The sequence below is a fragment of the Miniopterus natalensis genome, chromosome 21 (genome assembly GCF_054644295.1).
Source record: "Miniopterus natalensis isolate mMinNat1 chromosome 21, mMinNat1.hap1, whole genome shotgun sequence".
Classification (NCBI taxonomy): Eukaryota; Metazoa; Chordata; class Mammalia; order Chiroptera; family Miniopteridae; genus Miniopterus; species Miniopterus natalensis.
Window position 1 is genome coordinate 13,092,514 of NC_142101.1, and position 19,626 is coordinate 13,112,139.

Below are 19,626 nucleotides of genomic sequence, written 5' to 3' on the forward strand. Positions count from 1 at the left end.
TTGATGTTTCTCTCTCTCTCCCTCTCTCTCAAATCAATAAAGACATATTAAAAAAAAAAAAATTACACAAAGAAAATCAAGTTAGCAGGGATGCTTTGCTGACATTAAAGACCATTAATACTCATTTCTAGAGGGGGCTGCTCCAATTTCCTGCCCCCCTTCCCTCACCGCAAAGCAGAGCAGTCAAGGTGACGTCACTCCCATCACTGGTCCAGGGGTGGGCAATGGAGCAACAGGGTTTTTTCATGTGTTTGGTTTTTTTTAGCTGCAATGAATTCAGGCTAACTAATATCTAATGAAAAATAACAATGATTTATTAAAAATCTCCGAGGGGGGAAAGAGTTCGGGCTTTCCTGCGGGGGTTCTAGGGAATGGCCTTGACCCCTCTCACATTTTCTCTCAAGGCAGATCTTGCTTCACGTTAGAGAATCATTATGCCTGGTTGGGTATGTGTTTCACTGAGAGCTCCGGGAGCTCCCCCCGTCTCTCATTGTTTCATAAAACTACTGTACACACTATTTTCTCAGGTTGTACAACTACTTTTGACCTAACAATTCAAAATTCCACTGACCATTCAAACTTCCGTTTCTTCTTTCCAGCCATTATTATAATTGTCTTCAGAGACCTCAGGCCAAAATTATAGTGATCCTAGCAAACATTAAAATACGTGCGTTATTAAGCTTCTGAAGGAAAAACGAAATAACTTGGCAGTAAATGCAAAGAGCATGTAGTTAAATGGCTAGTCGTCTATGCGATGGAGAGAAACAGGGACACGAGTTCAGTTTTGCTTCCAACGCTCACTTCTCTCCCGAACAGGTGCTCCTGAAAGTCTCCTTCTTAAAGTACAGTTAACATGGAGTAAAGGGGCTGAAAACAGAATTAAATTTTCTCTGACAGAGAGAGACGAACCGAAAGACGGCTGTAAAGAGGAACGCTTTGAAGTGCGTCTCTAGCCGTGCAAACCATTGTGGGTTAGAAACGAACGCTCTAGAACAGTGATTTTCCAAGTGTGGCAGGTACCACTCGGATCAGCAGCGGCGGGAACTCTTGACAACTTGTTAGAAAGGCAACTTTTCTGGCCCTGCCCCAGACGATTAGAAAGCTGGCAGTGAGGTCCAGCAGCTTGTCTTCCAACAAGGCCTCCAAATCATTCTGATGCACAATGAGGCCTGAGAACCGCTGCTCTAAATGAACTTCCCTGGATGGAGAAAGTGGTCTATCATTTAAAATAGCAGATACTCAATTACTGCCCCCCTGAGCTTGGAGGAAAGGGTTGGCCCCTTGACCGACTTGACATACGGCCTTACGCCCAAGTTGGGCCACGGACCTGATGTGCGGACAGGACTTCCAGCTCCATTAGCTCCCCAGGTCATTCCTGGACAATTTCCAGAAAAGTTTTCTGGAATCGCCTGTATTGGAGAAAAGCAGTTCCTTACCTGTTGTGAGAGCTGCTTGCTGGCTAAGTCGTACAGGTTAACGAGCTTTCTGGAGAGCGATTTTGCGGATTTGAAACCCACCGAGAACAGAATGATTTCAGCAATCATTTGAAAATGGGGAGCCACCATTGCCACAGGGCGAAAGAGAGATTTTAAGTTATCTGGGAGCTCTACACGACCTTTGTATCTTAAGAGGGTAAGAAAAACAAGGGGGGGGGAATACACTTTTCAGTTTTTCGGTTATATACACGATATAACCTTCCCCGAAACCATGCTGGGGGCTTTACTGTTCACAAGGTGGTTTCCACTGTGCTTTGCATCTCACGTGCTCCCTCGTCTGTGATCTCTCCCCCCTGTGCCTCCTCCCACGACTCGCGTCCCCGTGGCTCTGCCCGGCTCCCCGGCCCGTGACCCCACCGTCCCAGCAGCACCTATGTCCTGAGCCGGCCCGGCCTCCACCCCTTGTTCCTCCTGCTGGTCCCACCAGCTTTCCTGTCGGTGTCCTCTCTGTGGCGCATCTCCTCTCTGGCTACTCGGGAAGTGAAAATGTCACTGTGGCTGTTTCTAAACAGCGGGGCCAGCAGGGGGGTTCAGGCTGGGGAGACGGGGTGGCGGCCCAGGGTCCCCGTGCCACGCCCGGCAGCTCCCGCCGCGGCTGAGACTTAAAGAGAAGCGTGTCCACTCCCACTACAGATTCGCCCACACTCACCCGTAATTCATGGTGACAAATACTGCGCAGGACATGTTGATGCGGATTTCTCGTCCCTCCAGCACAAACCTACGAGACATGACAGTTTGCATCGCTGAGAGAACTTCCTCTAGGCCGGAGTACGGGAGAACAACCGAGCCTGGCACTTTCCCAAGGCTGTGCGACATTAAAATCCAAACAGAGCATTCTGGAAAGCAATGGGGGGAGGGGAGGGGAGGGGAGACTTGGGAGGCCTCGGAACATCATTACAAGACTATTAAAGTATATTCATCCACAGTAATGGGGTAAGAGGGGGCTGCTGGTGTGTGGCCAGTATAATTTTGCTTTTTAAAAAGATGTAGAATTACAAGGGGGGGAATAAACCACCAAAACCCACCACCTTTGGCTTCTTCAAACGCAACATCCTAAGATGAAAAGGCACTAAGAAAATGTGAAATCAAAGATTTTTTTCACATTATTTGCCAAACAAAGAAAACATGCTAGAGAAGTGCCCCACCCCCGCCCAAACACTCACTGTAGGAAAAAATACTTAACAGCAGCAACAGTAAACGTAGGCGACATTTGCAGTTCAGGGGCCCAGGCGCACCCAGCAAATACCTGACAGAGTAGCAGTCCTTGGCGGCCTTAATCGTCTGGATCTGCGAGGCAATCACCGAGAGGACTTCCACGTCGATGTGGTTGAACTCATCGAAGCAGCACCACGCCCCCGACTGCACTAGGCCGAAGAAGAATTTCCCCATGATCTTAAAGAAAACAGAAGGTTACTGAAATGACCTCGTGGGGGGAAATCCTTCCCAGGACATTCACTTCTGCATGTCCCTCCCATTTACCCACGCCAAGCGAACCCCGACGGCCGAGTCAGGCTTTTTGTAGGCGTGCTTAGGCCCTGGGACGAGTCAGGCAGTCTGTCTGTTATAAAAGCCGGACACGCGGCAGCCGACTCTGAAGCTGACAGTGGCCATCGAGGCAGGGCCACAGCTGGTAGTCCCCCCCCCCCCCCCCGGGGCCCTGTTCCTCGCAGAGCCTGCTCTGTCCTAAGGTCTTGACAATTTTCCGGCAGATGGCTGTCAAGTGTCTGAAGGACTATGCTCCTTTCTCTAGGTTAGGACGACGCTCCAGGGCCAGAGGCAGGCTGCTGCAGGTAAGGAGGGTTCGTGAACCGGCCCCGTTTCGGACGAGAGGCGAGCTGGAGGCCAGCCTGGAGGGGGCCCGGCTAACGGCCGCGGCTGCTACTCAACAACCCTGCTGTTTATGATGGTGCAGGCCCAGGGTGGCCGGGCCTGTGTTCTGGGAGAGGCTGAAAATCCGGAGTGAACGCTATTGATGCTAAGTGCTGGCAGCTAAACCGACAAAACAAGCAAGAACACTGTGGGGCCAAAGGGCATGCGGAGGCCCAGATGCACCGGGTGTTGCAGAGGGAGGGACGGAGGGAGGGACGGATGGGGGGGAGGGAGGGAGGGAGGGACGGGGGGAGGGAGGGAGGGACGGATGGGGGGGAGGGAGGGAGGGAGGGACGGGGGGGAGGGAGGGAGGGACAGGGGGGGGAGGGAGGGGGGTAGAGCCTCAGGCCCAGGGCACAGAAGTTGGTTCCTTCCTCCCAGTGCAGGAATCAGCATCTGTTTTTCTTTAAATATCTGATACTGTGTTTATCATGGGGTTTTTTTGGCATTAATTTTCCTTCTAGAAAATACTGCATTAAAAATATTATTTACCTGGAGTATTAGTTTTTTTGGTTCCCCCTTCGGTTTTGCTCAGCAAGCGAGAGCCTCACTCAGGTCACCCTCCCCCTAGTCCTGCTGTGCCCGCTGGAAGGCAGTTTCCCTCCAAAGAGACTCTACTTGGTAAGTGTCTTAATAATAATTCAATCAGCTTATTTATTGATTTTGTTAATATGCAAAGTGAGCACAAATTGGGAACGTGGGATCTCAGACGTAATGGGCTTTGAACTGCAAATAAAATGACAGCGATAAAATGTAAAGGGTTGAGACTTAACAGGCAAAATACAATGTTATGAAACTTTGAGAAAACCTGTGACAGGCACAGAGGCATGTGAAACTTTAATATATAGTTCAGATTATGAGACATGTCTTAGATAAAGTGCAACCGAAACAAACTAAGGCTGACAAAGTCTCATCGTCTACATAAACTCTGACTCAAATTTCTGTGTTATCATAAGAGCCTATTGTTCTTAATGATTTACCTTTTTAGTAAATTAATGTACAGGATTAGAACACATAAAATAAATTTATATACATAAAGCAGTACTCTTATTTTTAAAAAATTTATGCATGTTCCATATTAAGTTTGGTTTGGAAAGATCCTTATCAAAAAGTTTGAAAACCAGAGTCTTAAGAAGCAGTTCAGTTGAATGGAAGCAAACTATAATGTTTTACATTTATATTACATTCTAAGTTTCTATTGTGAGTTTAAATTATTAATAGCACTTATAGTTCTATTACTACTTAATGTATCTCTAAGATACTTTTCTTCTTCTTTCAATCCTCAATGAATAATTTATTTGTACAATATTTTTACCTGAGTCTATAAGCTTTACCTTATAATCCAAATCCTCAAAACAGTTGAAGACCACACAGTGTTTACCTAAGGACTGGGAAACAAAAATATTACTTTAATACATTTCTTGAATTATGACACAAAATACTAATGTTAAAGCTTCCAGAGTAATAAAATGTCTTTATTCTTTTGAGAAAACTTTTGCAATTAAAGATGACTTACATACCAAATTTAAAAACTCACAAAACTCAACTTGGCGGCAATGTGCATCTACTATTACAGTTCAGCTGATTAGCACACGGAGCACTAAGGCCGTGTTTTTAAACACATCGACAAGTAGAAAAACTAAGAGAAAAGCATTCCAGCGAAGTCATAAACTATATCCTCTCATCCGTCACTGCTGTCTCGTCTGTCTCTGTCTGTCTGTCTCTCTCACACAAGCACACACAGCTATTAATCACCAAGACTAGGCAAAAATCTGTGCATGGGGCACAAAATAAACCAATCACCCCTTCAGGAAGGGGAAGGGGGGACACAAGTGTCATTCACATGCCAGTTGGTTAGTTCAATGGTTTTCCAAGTAAACACAGAGCAGATGCTGACTTGCTGAGGAGCCTAAATGCCACCACCAAACAGCCATTCAAGTGTTAGCCGCCGGGGTGCACGAAGGGCTGTGCTAGCGACAGGCTGTGAACATCTCAACGGAAATGGTGTCAGCTTCAGGGACTGCTCAGGTCTGTGACTTATAAAGAAGCCTTTACTCTGGACATGAAAGCACGTACTTTGGCCAGGTCCTTCACGCTCTCGGTCTTGCCCGTGCCCGCCGGGCCCGAGGGGCAGCCGCCCAGGTTCAAGTGCAGCGCGCCGGTGAGGGTGAGCCAGCACCTGCTGGTGAGCGGCGTGACCACCAGCCTGGGGGTGCAGCCCAGGTACTCGTAGCCGTAGGTAAAGCTCGCGTCCCCCTGGCATACGTAGCACAGCTTCTGCTTTTCATTCCATTTATACTGCAAATGTCTAGAAAAAAAATATTTTAAATACTTGTATTATTGGGGCAAATTTTTTTTTCAAATGCAGAAACACGATGCAGATTAAAAAATGAAACACTGATTAAAAACAGAAATCAAAACATTAAAATCACATGGAAAGTGCCGGACAAGTAGTTCATAATGAGAACTCAGAAGCCTACAGACCCGGGAGGGCCCGGGAAATGGCCCAGCGGGTCCTGCTGCTCCGACTCCCCGGGAAGCTTGTTACGGTTTCCAGGGAGAATGTGGTTCAGGACACTGTTCGTTAGAAACCAGGTCCCTGCGGTGAGCGCAGCCGAGACAAATGCTGTGTGCTCCAAATAGAAAAAAAAAAATTGTGCTTGGAAAAACTGACTGTGTTCATCTTATGAACACTATGAGTTGTGTAGTTCACTGTAAATATTTCCCTCTACAAGGCTCTGAGTTAAATTTTTGACCTATTTGTAGCTTTAAGATATACATTCTCCCCCCCCCCCCCCCCGTTTTACTGAGATACTGACATATAACACTATGAGTTTAAGGTGCCCAATGATTTAACATATATGTTATGTATACATTGTGAAGTGACTACTGCACTGCAATAGGTTTAGTTAAAATCCATCACCTCAGTTGCAAACTTTTCTCCTTGTGATGTGATCTGTTAGGATCTACTCTCTTAGCGCTGTTCAAATATAACGAGTATTGTTTACTATCGTCTCCATGCTGTACGTTACATTCCCAAATCTTATCTTGTAACTGGAGTCTGTGACTCTGACCCCCTGCCTCTGACAGCTCCCCATCAGTCCTGTTCCTATGAGTTCAGGCTTTTCAGATTTCACATGTAAGCGGTGCCCCGCAGTACTGGTCTTTCTCTGTCCCACTTATTTCACTTAGCACAATGCCATGAAGTTCCACCCATAATGTAGCAAAAGGGGCAGGATTGCCTCCTTCCAGTGGATGAGTAACATTCTGAGATTCTACACAGACACCACATTTTCTGTACCCCTTCACCAGCGGGCTGTGAATAATACTGCGACACATACGGGGGTAGCGATTTTGTTTCCTTAGGATAAATACCCAGGAGTGGCACTGCTGAATCTTACGGTGGTTCCCTTTTTAATTCTAGGAGGAACTTCCCTACATTTCCCACAGTGGCTGCACCAATTTACATCCCCACCAACAGTGCACAAGGGCCCCCCTTTCTCCACACCCTCACCAACACCCTCTCTCTCCCTCTCTCTCTCTCTCTCGTCTTTTTGATGACAACCATTCTAACCAGTGTGAAGTGATATCTCATTGGGGTTTTAATTTGCATTTCCCTGGATGACTAGTGGTGTTGAGCATCTTTTCACGCACCCGGAGGCTATCTGTATGACTTCTTTGAAACAATGTCCATTTGGTTCATCTGCTCATTTTTAATCAGATTGTTTGGGGTTCATTTTGGCTTCGAGTTATGAGTTCTTTAGATACATGATCTGCAAATATTTTCTCCATTTAGTACGTTTGCCTTTTCATTTTGTTGATGGTTTCTCCTTTGCTCTGTTGAAGGTTTTTTAGTTTGCTATAGTCCTTCTTGTTGTTTTTTTGGCCTTTGCTTTTGGGGTCAGATCCAATAAATCACCACCAGGACAGATGTTAAGAAGCTTACCTGCCTATGTTTTCTTCTAGGGATTTTATGGTTTCAAGTCTTACATTCAAGTCTTTAACTCATTTCAAGTTCCTTTTGGTTTATGGTGTAAGACAGTGGCCCATTTAATTCTTTGCATGTGGCCTTTTAGCTTTCCCATCACCATTTATTGAAGAGACCTACCCTTTTCCATTGCATATTACTGGCCCTTTTGTTATAGATTGTCCATATGTGTGGATTTATTTCTGGACTCTCTGTTCTGTTCCACTGATTTGTGTGTCTGTTTTTACGCCAAAAGCATACTGTTTTGACTCCTATAGCTCTGCAATGTAGTTTGAAATCAGGAAGCGCCATGCCTCCAACTTTGTTCTTTTTGTCTTCAAACTGTTTTGGCTACTGGGGGTCTTTTGTGGTTCCAGACAAATTTTAGTATATCCCCCCCATTTCTGTGAAAAATACCCATTGGAATTTTGATAGGGATTGAACAGAATTTATAAATTGTTCTGGGTAGTATGGACATTTTAGCAATATTTATTCTTCTAGAAAATTAAAATTCAGGTTTGACAAAGCTTGTGGTAGACAATTAACTTACCTAGAGGTGTCCATGTGAGAAATGAGTTTATGTAGAGTTATAATTCAGATCTACATACCTTGTCCACTCAAAGTCCTCTGCATTGAAGATATTTTTGAGTAGTAAATCTCTCACTATATCTCTGCAGTGAACGTAAATGGTAACCAAGGCCCCTAGCACAATTTTGGTTCGAGAGTTACTAGAATCCAGCACCACCAGCTCTGCAACCTCTTCTAGATGACATATTATACCAGCGTGGACCTTTTCCAGCTCTTCTCTTGAGTGAGAGCTCGCAAAACTTTTGACACACTCATTATAAAATATGATCTGGCTCTGAAAAAGTAAAATATAAATACGACTGCTGAAGCACACATTTTAGAAATGAAAACAAATGTTTCCAAGAAGCGTATGTGTGGCGTGTGTGTACGTGAGAGTACACGTGCGTGTGTGTAAAACAGGGAGCTTGCACTTTGCACGGACTTGAGAGTCTGAACTGGAGAAAGGAACGCAGCCCTGCTGACGCCCTGATTTCGGCCCAGTGAGACCTGCGTTGTCCTTCCACCCTACAAACTAACTGTAGGGCAATAAATCGTGTTGTTTTAAAGCGGCTACGTTTGTAGTAGCTTATAAATGAAAGCAGTAGACAACTAACACAGCACAATATAGCGATATCTCTGGGAAAATAATGCCTAGCTTTATTCATCATTTTATTATGAAAATTTTGAACTGGAAAAGCTGAAGGAATTCATTGTAAAATGAATACCTATATACTCACCACCGAGAGTCCACGATTAACTTTTTGCTCTACGGGCACCTTGTCCCATCTCTAGCTATCTATCCGTCCATCTGTCCATCTTACTTCTTGACATATTTCAAAGTAAGCTGCATCCATGAGTACCCTTCATAGTGGCTTATTTCTAAATCTCTTTCCTGGCAGGGCAGCCACCGTTAAATGCGTCCATATGAGCGCAGCATCGACTTACCACGGTGAGCACCACTTGTCCTGGGTGCGATACCACCCACAGGGGAAAAGGCTGGTGGTGCCAGTCTTCAATCCCTTGGTTTACAAATCTGTAAACAAAAAAATTAGTTATATTATTTATATCTCGTCATGTTCTATCAAAACATGACACGACGGGATTTTACTCCATGCATTTCTCGGTCTAGTTCCCACTTAGATCAGTAGCTAATTGACCAGGTTTGAACATACGCATAATAATTTTAGGATCTGACCACTGTACTCACTTTTTCAGCACATCATACATGCTTTTCTCTACATTTACCAGCCACTGTTCTACAGCATTTCGTACACGAATTTTCCTGTAATTTAATAATAATAATGAATTATTTTTATTCCTGATTCATTCCTTTGATAAGCCCATAGACTAAGCTTCCTACACTTACACTGTTCACAGGCCAAGGGATTCTAATTCTATAACATCCTTTGTTTTTTTCTAGATCTCAGTTTGGGGAAAACTGCAAATAGCATATCACATAGCTTCGGGGAATTCTGACTTCAAAACCACACATTTACAGAATTAAGAGTGCCAGGAAATATGAATTTACAAAACAGACTGATTATATTAAGAAGCATTTGGGATTCTCGCTGGATCTTTGAAACGGTAAGCCCAGGTCAGGGGCCACTTAGAGGTTTCGGTGGACGGCGAGAGCTGGGCACAGCATTTTTAAAATCAGCTCACATCGGGAGCCGCATGCCAAAGTCAGCGGGCCCTTGCCAGGGCTGGTGAACTGGACCAGTGTAAGGGAAGGGCCCAGCCCGCTGGTATTGCTGGGGGCCACTCACGGCAAAGCCAGAGGTCCCAGGAGCATCCGTGGGAGCAGCACCAGCCACCCCAAGCAAATTTCCTTCCCCGTCAAACAATAAAACCTTGTGTTCGTGGAAAAGTCCAATTCCACACAAGTATATCATCTCTGAAGAAACCGTCTGCTTAGCAAATGTCTATGATACGCCAGAAATTTCCAGGCAGAGGTTCTAAGTAAAGCTTTACGGAGTCTAAGCGTTTGGCTTGCAGCACAAATATCATACTTTGGCATCACAAGGGTTTCTCCTTCGTTCGATACGAGCATTATCACAGCAGGAGGGCCGATTTCCTGTTTCCATATCAACAACTGTTTTATGTTTTCAAAACATTTCACGAGGTGAGGCTGCGGACCGGAAACAAAGGTGGGCAACACTGTCAAAGCCCGAGTGGCCGGGGACGGGTGCTGCCGAGCGGGGGACAAGGGCGTTACCTGGACGGACTCGGGGTCTTCGCTCTCGGCTAGAATAGCAAGCAGCTCCTCGTTGCTCAGGAAGTAAAATCGTGGGAAAATCATTCTTTTAATTTCAAGGTAGTCCTGTCCGGAACCAAGAGAAGTGCAGCTCAGGATGTGTTTCATCGCGACAGGCGTCACATCCTCCGTGGGGCCTACGTGTGCACACAAGAGCCACACGCGGGGAACTCTGGAGGAGCCACCCAGCCACCGAGACGTGCGTTCCACCCGGGAAAGGAGCGAAGGTTCGGAAAACACCTTGGTTTATAAAGGGGAGTGACTGTGTTCGCCACAAATCTCAAATACGAAAACCCAGTATTTGAAGACATCTGTGTCTAGCTGGCAATCGCATGATCTGGCAGTGTAAAAATTTATGGAATCAGTAATTTATAAAACCATCGAAGTGTTCAATTTCAACTTTTGCTGATTTTATAACTTAATAATAATAGAGCTAACAGAAGTAACATTCATCGGGTCCTTCCTGTGGGCGAGCTCTCCTGCTTTCAACACATGATCTCATTTAGCGCGAAGCCCCTCGCGGTGGGCACCATCGTTAATCCCAATTTACAGAAAAGGAAAGCCAGGCAGGCGCTTAAAAGGTCATTTAGATTGGCCCATGCACCCCTCTTCCCTCTCAGCAGTATTCTCAGTACCCCACAGGCAGTGAGTCTGAAATGCTGCCGGCAGCCCAAGGGAAGAAAAACCACATTTCGGTGGTTTCTGCGGTGCATGGATGACACGGCTCCCCACTTCAGGGCTCCTGTAGCTTTACCTCCAGACTTTTCTTTATATATTCAAGAGACGTGTTGCAATTCTGCAGAGTTTCCAGAATCCCCGCAGAGGTGGCTACTTGCAAAGCATCCAGTCTGTTTTGGATTTTAAACATGATTTCCCTCCAACTGCCAATCACTTGAGAAAAGAGTTTCGCTTCTGCTGGGAGCTGCCTTTAGAAAGAAAATTAGAGGTACTTTTGTTTTTCGAAGGTACTGTAATTAAAATCTATCATCTACGGAATATTGTCCAATTCACCGACTGTCTCGATGTGCTGTATTTTTGCTGATTGAACGTTAAGATGTTTCTGAGTCTCTTATGTACAAGTGATGTACATGGTAGGAAATACTATGATCAACTGGACACCCACCCATCACTTAAAAGCCCTATTTTCAACCTCACAGTAAATCCCGTAAAAGATCAACCTGGTGACATCCAGAACCCCCTGACCTAGGAGTCTTCTCTCTCCAGGAATTAAGAAATGTTCAGTAAAAAAGTAGTATTAAGGGTATGTTGAAGGCACTCGGCTGCTGTCACCATAAAGGATGTAGCTCTTGGGTACACGGTCCTCCCTCCGAGCACTACCAGGGTAAGTACAGGTCACCAGAGGGGTCTAAAGCATTCACACACGAGAGAAACGGATACAACAGAAACGGATGCTGTTTGCTACGGAGCAGCACATCTCAACGTTTCTCTTTTGTAAGTCTCTGGAAGTTCTCCTTTGCCTCTAAAATAAAGCTCAAAATACTGATATTCAGAGCTTTCTACCCTCTGCTCTAATATGCCTCATAAACGTACACCCCACGATTTCCTATCTTATTTCAGAATGGCCCTTAGACAAGCTGTGTGGTTTACAAAGAGACCAATTACTTTGAATGCTAGGGTCCAAAGTAAGAAACTATCACTTCTGTCTGAATGCTATTAAGAGCACTTTTACTGTTTACATCAAAACCACACTAATATTCCAGAACTCAACAGGCACGAGTTGTAGTTTAGAGATTTAACGACGTATCTGACATTTCTTTCCCGGTCCTTATTAGCTTCCTATCAATACCTGAGAAAAAAGGCTTTAGAAAATGACACCTGCAAACTTTTATGAAAGAAAAAACACAGTAATGATTCGGCAGATTATATTCCTGTACCTATGGGTAGGATTCTTTTAAAGCATTCACTGAAGAAACAATTTCTCAAGAATTACAGGGAATAAATGATCCACCATGCTTTTTTTTTTTTTTTTTTTTAACCCACATATGGCCTATTTTAAGTTTTTACCTTTTTATTTCTAAAGAATTAAAGACCGGTTCAAGGTAAAGCCAAGATCTTTGACAATTCACCCACTCCTCAAGAGTATGAGAAAAGAGAGTCAGGTTGTGGTCCCATTTATCCACCAGACCCTGCAAACATAAAAACACACAAATCTAAACATATGAAACTGTAAGAGTCATCAAATAGAAACTGAGAGCAACGGTGATTATCAGTCACTGACATACAGGAAGTAATTAATGGAGGGTCTGTAAATGAATATAAATCTCATTATATTTAGTACTGGGGGAGGTCTGAGATATCCCACACATTCCATTTTCTGTCTTATTTATTATACAACATACAAATATTTTGGAATATATATTCTTTCATTGCTTTCTTTAAACATTTTTGCACATATACATGTAATATCTTTAGGAATTTACATAAATGCAATCGTATTATATACATTGTTCTGTAGCTTGTTTTTTTTTTTAAGCCTAACAGTGTCTTTTAGAGAAGTTTCACACTAGTACTTACAGGCTTTCTTCATCGTTTCAATATCGGAAAACTCCGTTTGTCATAAAGGCATTTAGGCATTTGGCCTAAATATCCCCCTTTTTAGGGCTCTAGCCAATCGTGATAAAGGTTTGGTTTATATTTCTCTCCTTTTTGCTTATTTTCAATTTAAAAATTTTGATTACGTTTCCTGTATATTATTCTATGGTTGACGTAAATTTCCTGTCTTGTGTGTGAGTGATTTGGTGATTGTCTTTTTGCTATTTTTCTGCTGTTCGCCTTTCACTTTACTGTATATGGTGAGAGAACAGTCTACGTGGTTTATCCTAACTTTTTAAAACCTTGTTTTTTTCTATAAAGTCCAGGTAATGGACATTTTCCCTAAATGTCTGCATGTTTGCAAATACTACCGATTCCCCTCGTTGAGTACATATTCCTCTCGATCCATGACCAATTTTGTTCATTTTACTGCTATTTTGACAGTGTTGCGTATCTTGTTGGGCTTCCTGCAGCTTCAGGGATTCTTAGCTGTGGCCGGGGGTGGGCTGCCCAGAGGCACCTCGGAGGGCACCACACACAAGCCGACTGGACGGTTCAGCCAAGGGACACGGAGCGGGCGGGGGGAGGGCTGCGGGGACCCTGCAAGAGCAGCTCAGGCCTAAAGCGCGGCCTTCTGCTAGGGGCCCCGCCCGGGCGCTGCTGGCCACGTCCTGGCTCAGAGGGCCCTTTTTCCCTTCCTGCTATCAAAGCTCACCTTGTCTGCCCAAATTAAACTATCTCCCGTTTCCTCATCAACGACGAACAGGGTTTCCATGGAGACTTCTTTTTAGTATTTTAACGACTAACCATTCAACCCATTTCTAGAAATGACATGTTCAATTCAAAAGCTCACAGGTCGCGAAAGCTCAGTGGTAAGTGAAGCTGCAGGCCATTAAAACGCTTCCTCTCTGCCGTCACATTTACCTTAATGGGCTCGATATAGGAGGACCCTTTAACTGTCGCAAGCATGGTTTGAGACTCTTCCAGCTGAGCCACCAGGTCGTCGAGCGAGGAGATGATGGGGGCGGAGCCGGCCTCCGTGCGATGAGGCACCAGGTGCAGGGGGGTCGTGTTCCAGAGGTCAATGATCTTGAAGAGCATCTTCTCAAGGGCAGTTTCATGGGTCGCCGAGGTTGAGATTTCATTTATTTCCTTTTCATACTGATACATCTAAAAGGAAACATCATTTTTTTAATATCCCGTGGAGCAGACAATTCCTGACGCAGTTAAAAAGACTTGAAACGGGCCTGCCGAAGGAACTTCGGAAACGGCTGGAGATCCGACGGCTGGACCTTCGCGAGCGGCACCTTCTGCGCAGGTGCAGGTGGCGCTGTCCCCTTCAGCGTCCCCAGACAGCCTATGAGTTTTCTCCCTTTTCTAACGTCTATTCCCGGTAGCTATACTTGCTCACTGAAAAGCGGCCCCTCTGGTATTTCGACCTGTTTTTTTTTCCAAACGATTTTTACTTACCTTGAGCGCTAGAATATTCTCCACTATACAGGTTTTATGAAGATGAACTGACTTCCCAGTAATCTCCTGGAGGGCCTCCCAATGCCTTCGCTTCAGACAGGGGTTCCCCAGAGCTATGATGATAGGCAGCTCTTGCCTAAAACCCGTCACTGACTGCTTCAGGTACATCACCATGTTGTTTTTAGGTAAACCTGTAAATAGCAATGGGTGGGTCAGTAGGCTTACGGTAGGTTCATCATATTTTATAAACCAAACTTAGTTTATCAGTTATTAGCCTGCACTAAAATAATGCGTTTTCTTTATTACTATCACCCTCCCGGAAGAATGAACTATGGGTTAAAGTCACTATTATTTCATAAGGAAAATATTTTAACACTGAACTGTGGGAAATGTAGGTAGAAACTTTGGATTAAAGAGAAATAGTTACCAGTACTGGAGATTAAAACCCAAGGCCATCAGAGCCAAGTTATCTTATGAAATTTGACCCTAGGGAAGCCAGCTGCCACAGGGCTCCCAGACTGTCCCCGACAAGACAGGTTCACGGACAAGGCAGGTGCACTCATATGCATTCGAAAGACTGTAATAGGTTTGGGACTTTTAAATTTTGCTTGTAAGGAAGAGCATTGGGGGGGGGAAGTCACTATTATTTCATGAGGAAAATATTTTGGACGCTGAACTGTAGGAAATGTAGGTTAAAAACTTGGCCATAGACCAGCACCGGTCTGTCCAGCACCGACAGACCACGGAGACTCAATCCTTAGAACCTTTTTACTCCATTTAAAAGAACAGGGAGGGGGCAGAGAAACAGCCGAAGCTGGGGCCTCAGGAAGACTGGAAACTACACCCATGTTCTTAAATGCCCAGTGTACACGCACGGGGCTTCTTTTATCAGGCCGTGTTGAGTAACAAAATGCTTTGCAAGACCTGGTTAAATGAAAGGGCAAGGGAATAATTTTGGTTTTTGCAAGTCTATCCTTTGGCAAATAGCAAGATTTTATGTGGGAAACAGTAGCTAAAAGACGCTGCCTGCGTGTTACTTTATATCCTGTTCTTTGAACGCACACGACACAACATGTGTGCAAGATGCGCAGCGCGTTGCATGAAAGTGGCGAGACTAGGCCGTTTGCTGCCAGTTTTCTCTTTACCAAACTTTTACGATATTGTGTTTTCTGTAAAATTTCAAAGCAAGCGATTCAAAGTGATTTTCTGGAGCAGGGCTGAAAGATGAGAGAGGCATTTAAAAGGTAAACGCGTTCCCTTCCCACGTGAAGTGTGTTTCCTTCTGGAAAGGCCACGTGGCAGGACCTGCTCGCGCAGGGACAGTGTCTCTGCACCGACGAGGCTTCACGTTTGATTCAGGAAGGGAAGCCCCTCCAAGGGGCTCTTCAGCCCTTTCCCGCGGCCCCGAGGACCCCGGGGGCACACAGGCGAGGGTGCGGGTTCGGGCCCTGCCCATCAACCCGCCTCTGGCCCTAGGAAGACGCAGAATCACGGGGAAGTGTGTAGGGTTCTGCCTGGGGAACCGACTTTTAACGGGTACGCAAACCGTTACCACTTTAAAAAAATTGGGGCGGGGAGGGCAAAGTTTTCATCTCTTTTTCCGCTTCGGGAAACAATCCTACCCCATATTCCTGTCCCCTCTCCAGCCATTAGTGGCGAGCCCTTGGAACAGGTAAAGTCACAAGGATCCTGCTGACCCCAAGGGCACTTTGTGTGTAATTCTAGGGGGGGAAACGGAGACACACCCACCTTTTTCCAGCACATAGATGATGTTCATCCACCTGGAGACGTTCCTCTGCACGGCCTCCACGTCGATTTCGTGGAGCGCGCTGGCCCGCCACTCCTGGAAGAGGGCCCTCCACTCCTCCTGCGCATCCCACAGGATCCGCCGCAGCGTCAGGTCGTACTCGATGTCGGAGATCTCCGCGTGCACGATCTGCGTGATCTCCTCCAGGTTGAAAGAATGGGTGTCGCTGAAGAACTCCTGGTAGTTGGAGCACATTCGGATTTTGTTAGCCAGGCTTGCCGCCTCCTGGGAGAGCGCCTGGATCATTTCCATCGCCGTTGACACTCGGGTGCCGGTGTGGAGCAGGACGGGGGTTCTTATCTAGAAAACGACAATGAGGTGGGCTCAGGCCACGGTGCTCAGGGCGCAGCCAGCTCTACTGGCGGCATTTCAGCATGCGGCCCAAGCCTTGCCCAATGTTCCTGGCAGCCATCACCTAGAAGGACTGTCTGTAGTTTATAGTTACTTCTGTTTATGATCCATTTTAATTATTACCACCATCAGATCTGCAATTCACGGTGTGTATCGCCCCCATTTCAGGCACTACAGTAACACATTACCTTACTTACTAAACCCATGTGAAGCTGGAACTATTACCATTTGGCCTAGATGAAGGCCCAGGAAGAACTCAGGGTCTCTTAGCCCTTTTTGTGCCATGGGCCCCCTTGGACTGTCTGTTGAAGCCAATGGAAAAAGTCACCAGCTTTGCTGTTCGCTGCCTACATTAACTCAAAATTGAAACAAATGCTAAATTTCAGTTAGAGGTTAGTGAAAACAGACTTGTAATTTTACTGCCCATTCGAGTTCCCAAATCACCAAAATTCTGTTTGTGAATTCCGGGTGAAGCTTACGTACATTAAATTATTGACCTAACTGTCCACAGAAAAGAAGATACCTACCTGCTCAGGCCTACATGAGACTAAGATCAAGTTGATTTTTAATGAAAAACAAAAACTTACTTTGGCCTTTAAATTACTGATGTCAACCCGCAGACCAGTGACATATACTTCCAAGTTGTCTCTGAACTTCGCAATGGTAGCATCTTTATTTATTTTACTTAACTTCATAGCAGTTTTTAGCTGAGTGAACTTGATGAAAAGGGTTTTGTGTATGGCAACCTGCTCCTCTGAAATACGGATCTGGTAGTACCTCAAAACAGAGTAGAGCTGAGCAACTGTTGAATGCTCTTTTTCTAGTCTAGATATTTCTGAGGAAACTGAATCCAGAAAAGTAAAAAGTTCCATAAATTCTTCTATTTCAGTGGGATCGCATTCCAGCTTTTTCAGTGATGATTCTACAACCTGAAATCATTCACACATCGATTTGAATATACAAGGATTTCTCACTATTTTAGAAGACTAGCTACTCTGTTTAAACATCTCACATGGGGGGAAATAAAGACATCATCTAGGCATTACTCTAAGTACTTTTAAAATACTGAGGTATTAATATGATCAAATCATTTTGATTGTTCACAAAAGGAGCTGGAATGTTTGCTGCAAATAAAATAAGAGCTACTAAGACATGAAAGTGCTATTATAATTTTTTTTCTAAGAAATAAATGTAACAACAGTAACAAGATTATGGCTGGAACACAGACAGTGCATAACTGCTATCATTTAGTGGACATATATGTGCTATGTTCTTTACATACATGATTTCACTCTGTCCTGATAGCATGTTTGTAACTGTTTGTTTTTCCAGTTTGCACAGGAGGAAACTCTCAGCGGGATTAATTAGCCTAAGACCAGAAATTTAGTGAGTTATAGAGCCTTAACTTAAACTCACATCTCACTCCAAATCCCATCTGTACCCATTCTAAGTATATGTAGTCATTCTAACAGCTACACTCAACATCCTGGCTGTATATTTCATTATATACAGCACGTAGCACTGTTCATCAAATAGACACTTTTCCATCCTTTCTTAAACTCTCTGTAGCATTAAAAATGACTAAATGTCCCCTCTTTCTCAAAATACTCTCTTGCTTCCTTCGATCCCTTCGGTTGCCCCTTGGGTATGCTTCCTCTAGCCATCCCCTACCCGGTGAGACTCTTCAGGCTTCTATTGTTCCTCTATTGTCACCATACACAGAGACACGCGCATTCTCATTCACTTGGACCATTTCAATGACAACCTGTATGCCGGTCATTTAAATACTTATTTCCAGTCTAGACTCTGTCCTGAAGTCCAGACATGTGCATCTGAGCACCTCTACCTGAATATCACACGACCAAACGAGCGCTGTGTTCCCTCACCCAGTGAACTGCGGTCACTGCCCACACTGCTGTCTCGCCAGAAACCTAAAAGCATCGGTCCCTGTTCTTTGTCGCACTCTTTCCATTGTGTCTGTCACTGAATCCTGTTGACTCCATCTCTTTGCCTATCTGTCAAACCCATACGCTTCTCAGACCACACACAGACCACACACGGTTACTTCCCTGGTTCGAGCTACCATCACGTCTCCCCTAGGTTACGGGGATTACACATTTCCTCCTGCCTGGTCCCACTCTCATCGAGTCTTCACACTGTGGCCAGAGGGGCCTTTACAAAAATTCAAATTGCACCGTGTCACATCCCTGCTTAAAATGAGCAACGAGTCCCACCAGGGAAAGACAGTGATATGGGGTGCAGTTCAGGGGTTTCTTTGAGGAGCTGACATTTGATCAAAGACCCAAGCAAATACAACACATACTGGAATTTCCTGAGGACACTCCTCACCAGGTATGCTTTCTAAGGACACATTTAGAAATTATAATCTACTAACCTTGAAGATTTTCAAGCAATAGGAATTTTCAAAATACTTACTTCCAATAGGTTTGCATTCTTTTTTTCGATCACAGATCGCAGGAGGTCCTGGCTTATACGTATGACATTCTCGATGTGCGGTAAGCATTCTGCCTGGTAATCGAGACTCACAACGGTGAAAATACCAATACGCTTCTCAACGGCCATGTGAACAATATGTTTAAGATAATTTGTGAACTCAGCCAGTATAGTTCGAAACTGCGCTGAAGTTAATTCTTCCACAGACGATACTTTCATGATCATCATCTTGGCCCTGTCTACCATGGTACAGTATTTCAGAAACCTGTGGCTATATGTATTAACCAGGCCCATGGAGTTACCAACAACAGTCAGGAGACTCACAATCTGTCAATAAAAATGTTAAACAGTTCGTCAGAATTTTATTTTAAGAGTGAAACAAGCATGGCCTGACATACTAATGATTCTGTTAAAAATATTTAAATATCACAGTTTTATGTGGAGTTCGTTTCATTAAGAACCTCTACTAAGTAAATATGTTGGAAACACGAGACTAAGAAATTCGTATCACTTGTTAATATTTGGCTTTTCTGTAAAGTTATACGAGGCTATTGAATTATAATTAGATTATTTTGAGCCAAATACTGGAGACTGACTGTTTATCCCTTTACAGGTCACCCTGGTTGGGCAGACATCTACGCTCTGTGCCCAGAAAAGGCCAATTCTATAGACTATGACATTCATTGGCTACTCTGGATAGGGCAGACTCCTGGTCGGAGCTAAACCATGACATTCTGTTGCGAATTTGAACAAAAATACCCAGTCAGATGGTAATGGGAAAAGTCTGGGTCATGGCAAGTCAACCTATTGGCAAGGCAACGTTATGAGGGAACCATAA

The 19,626-nt window shown here is 44.6% G+C and overlaps 1 protein-coding gene across 1 annotated transcript in view; it reads right to left on the bottom strand.

The window, feature by feature from the left end:
* The window catches only part of DNAH14 (dynein axonemal heavy chain 14), a 92,011-nt gene that overhangs the window by 63,524 nt on the left and 8,861 nt on the right, over positions 1-19,626 (bottom strand). Inside the window, exons 11-27 of the mRNA XM_087829056.1 lie at positions 18,771-19,115; positions 16,922-17,263; positions 15,926-16,283; positions 14,177-14,367; positions 13,631-13,876; positions 12,179-12,300; positions 10,908-11,079; positions 10,115-10,219; positions 9,909-10,027; positions 9,107-9,181; positions 7,941-8,222; positions 5,442-5,673; positions 4,700-4,753; positions 2,743-2,888; positions 2,146-2,214; positions 1,437-1,623; positions 572-648 (exon numbers count right to left, since the gene is read on the bottom strand). Of these exons, the coding sequence (XP_087685182.1) occupies positions 572-648; positions 1,437-1,623; positions 2,146-2,214; positions 2,743-2,888; positions 4,700-4,753; positions 5,442-5,673; positions 7,941-8,222; positions 9,107-9,181; positions 9,909-10,027; positions 10,115-10,219; positions 10,908-11,079; positions 12,179-12,300; positions 13,631-13,876; positions 14,177-14,367; positions 15,926-16,283; positions 16,922-17,263; positions 18,771-19,115 (3,122 nt within the window). The remainder of the gene's footprint in view (positions 1-571; positions 649-1,436; positions 1,624-2,145; positions 2,215-2,742; positions 2,889-4,699; positions 4,754-5,441; positions 5,674-7,940; positions 8,223-9,106; positions 9,182-9,908; positions 10,028-10,114; positions 10,220-10,907; positions 11,080-12,178; positions 12,301-13,630; positions 13,877-14,176; positions 14,368-15,925; positions 16,284-16,921; positions 17,264-18,770; positions 19,116-19,626) is intronic.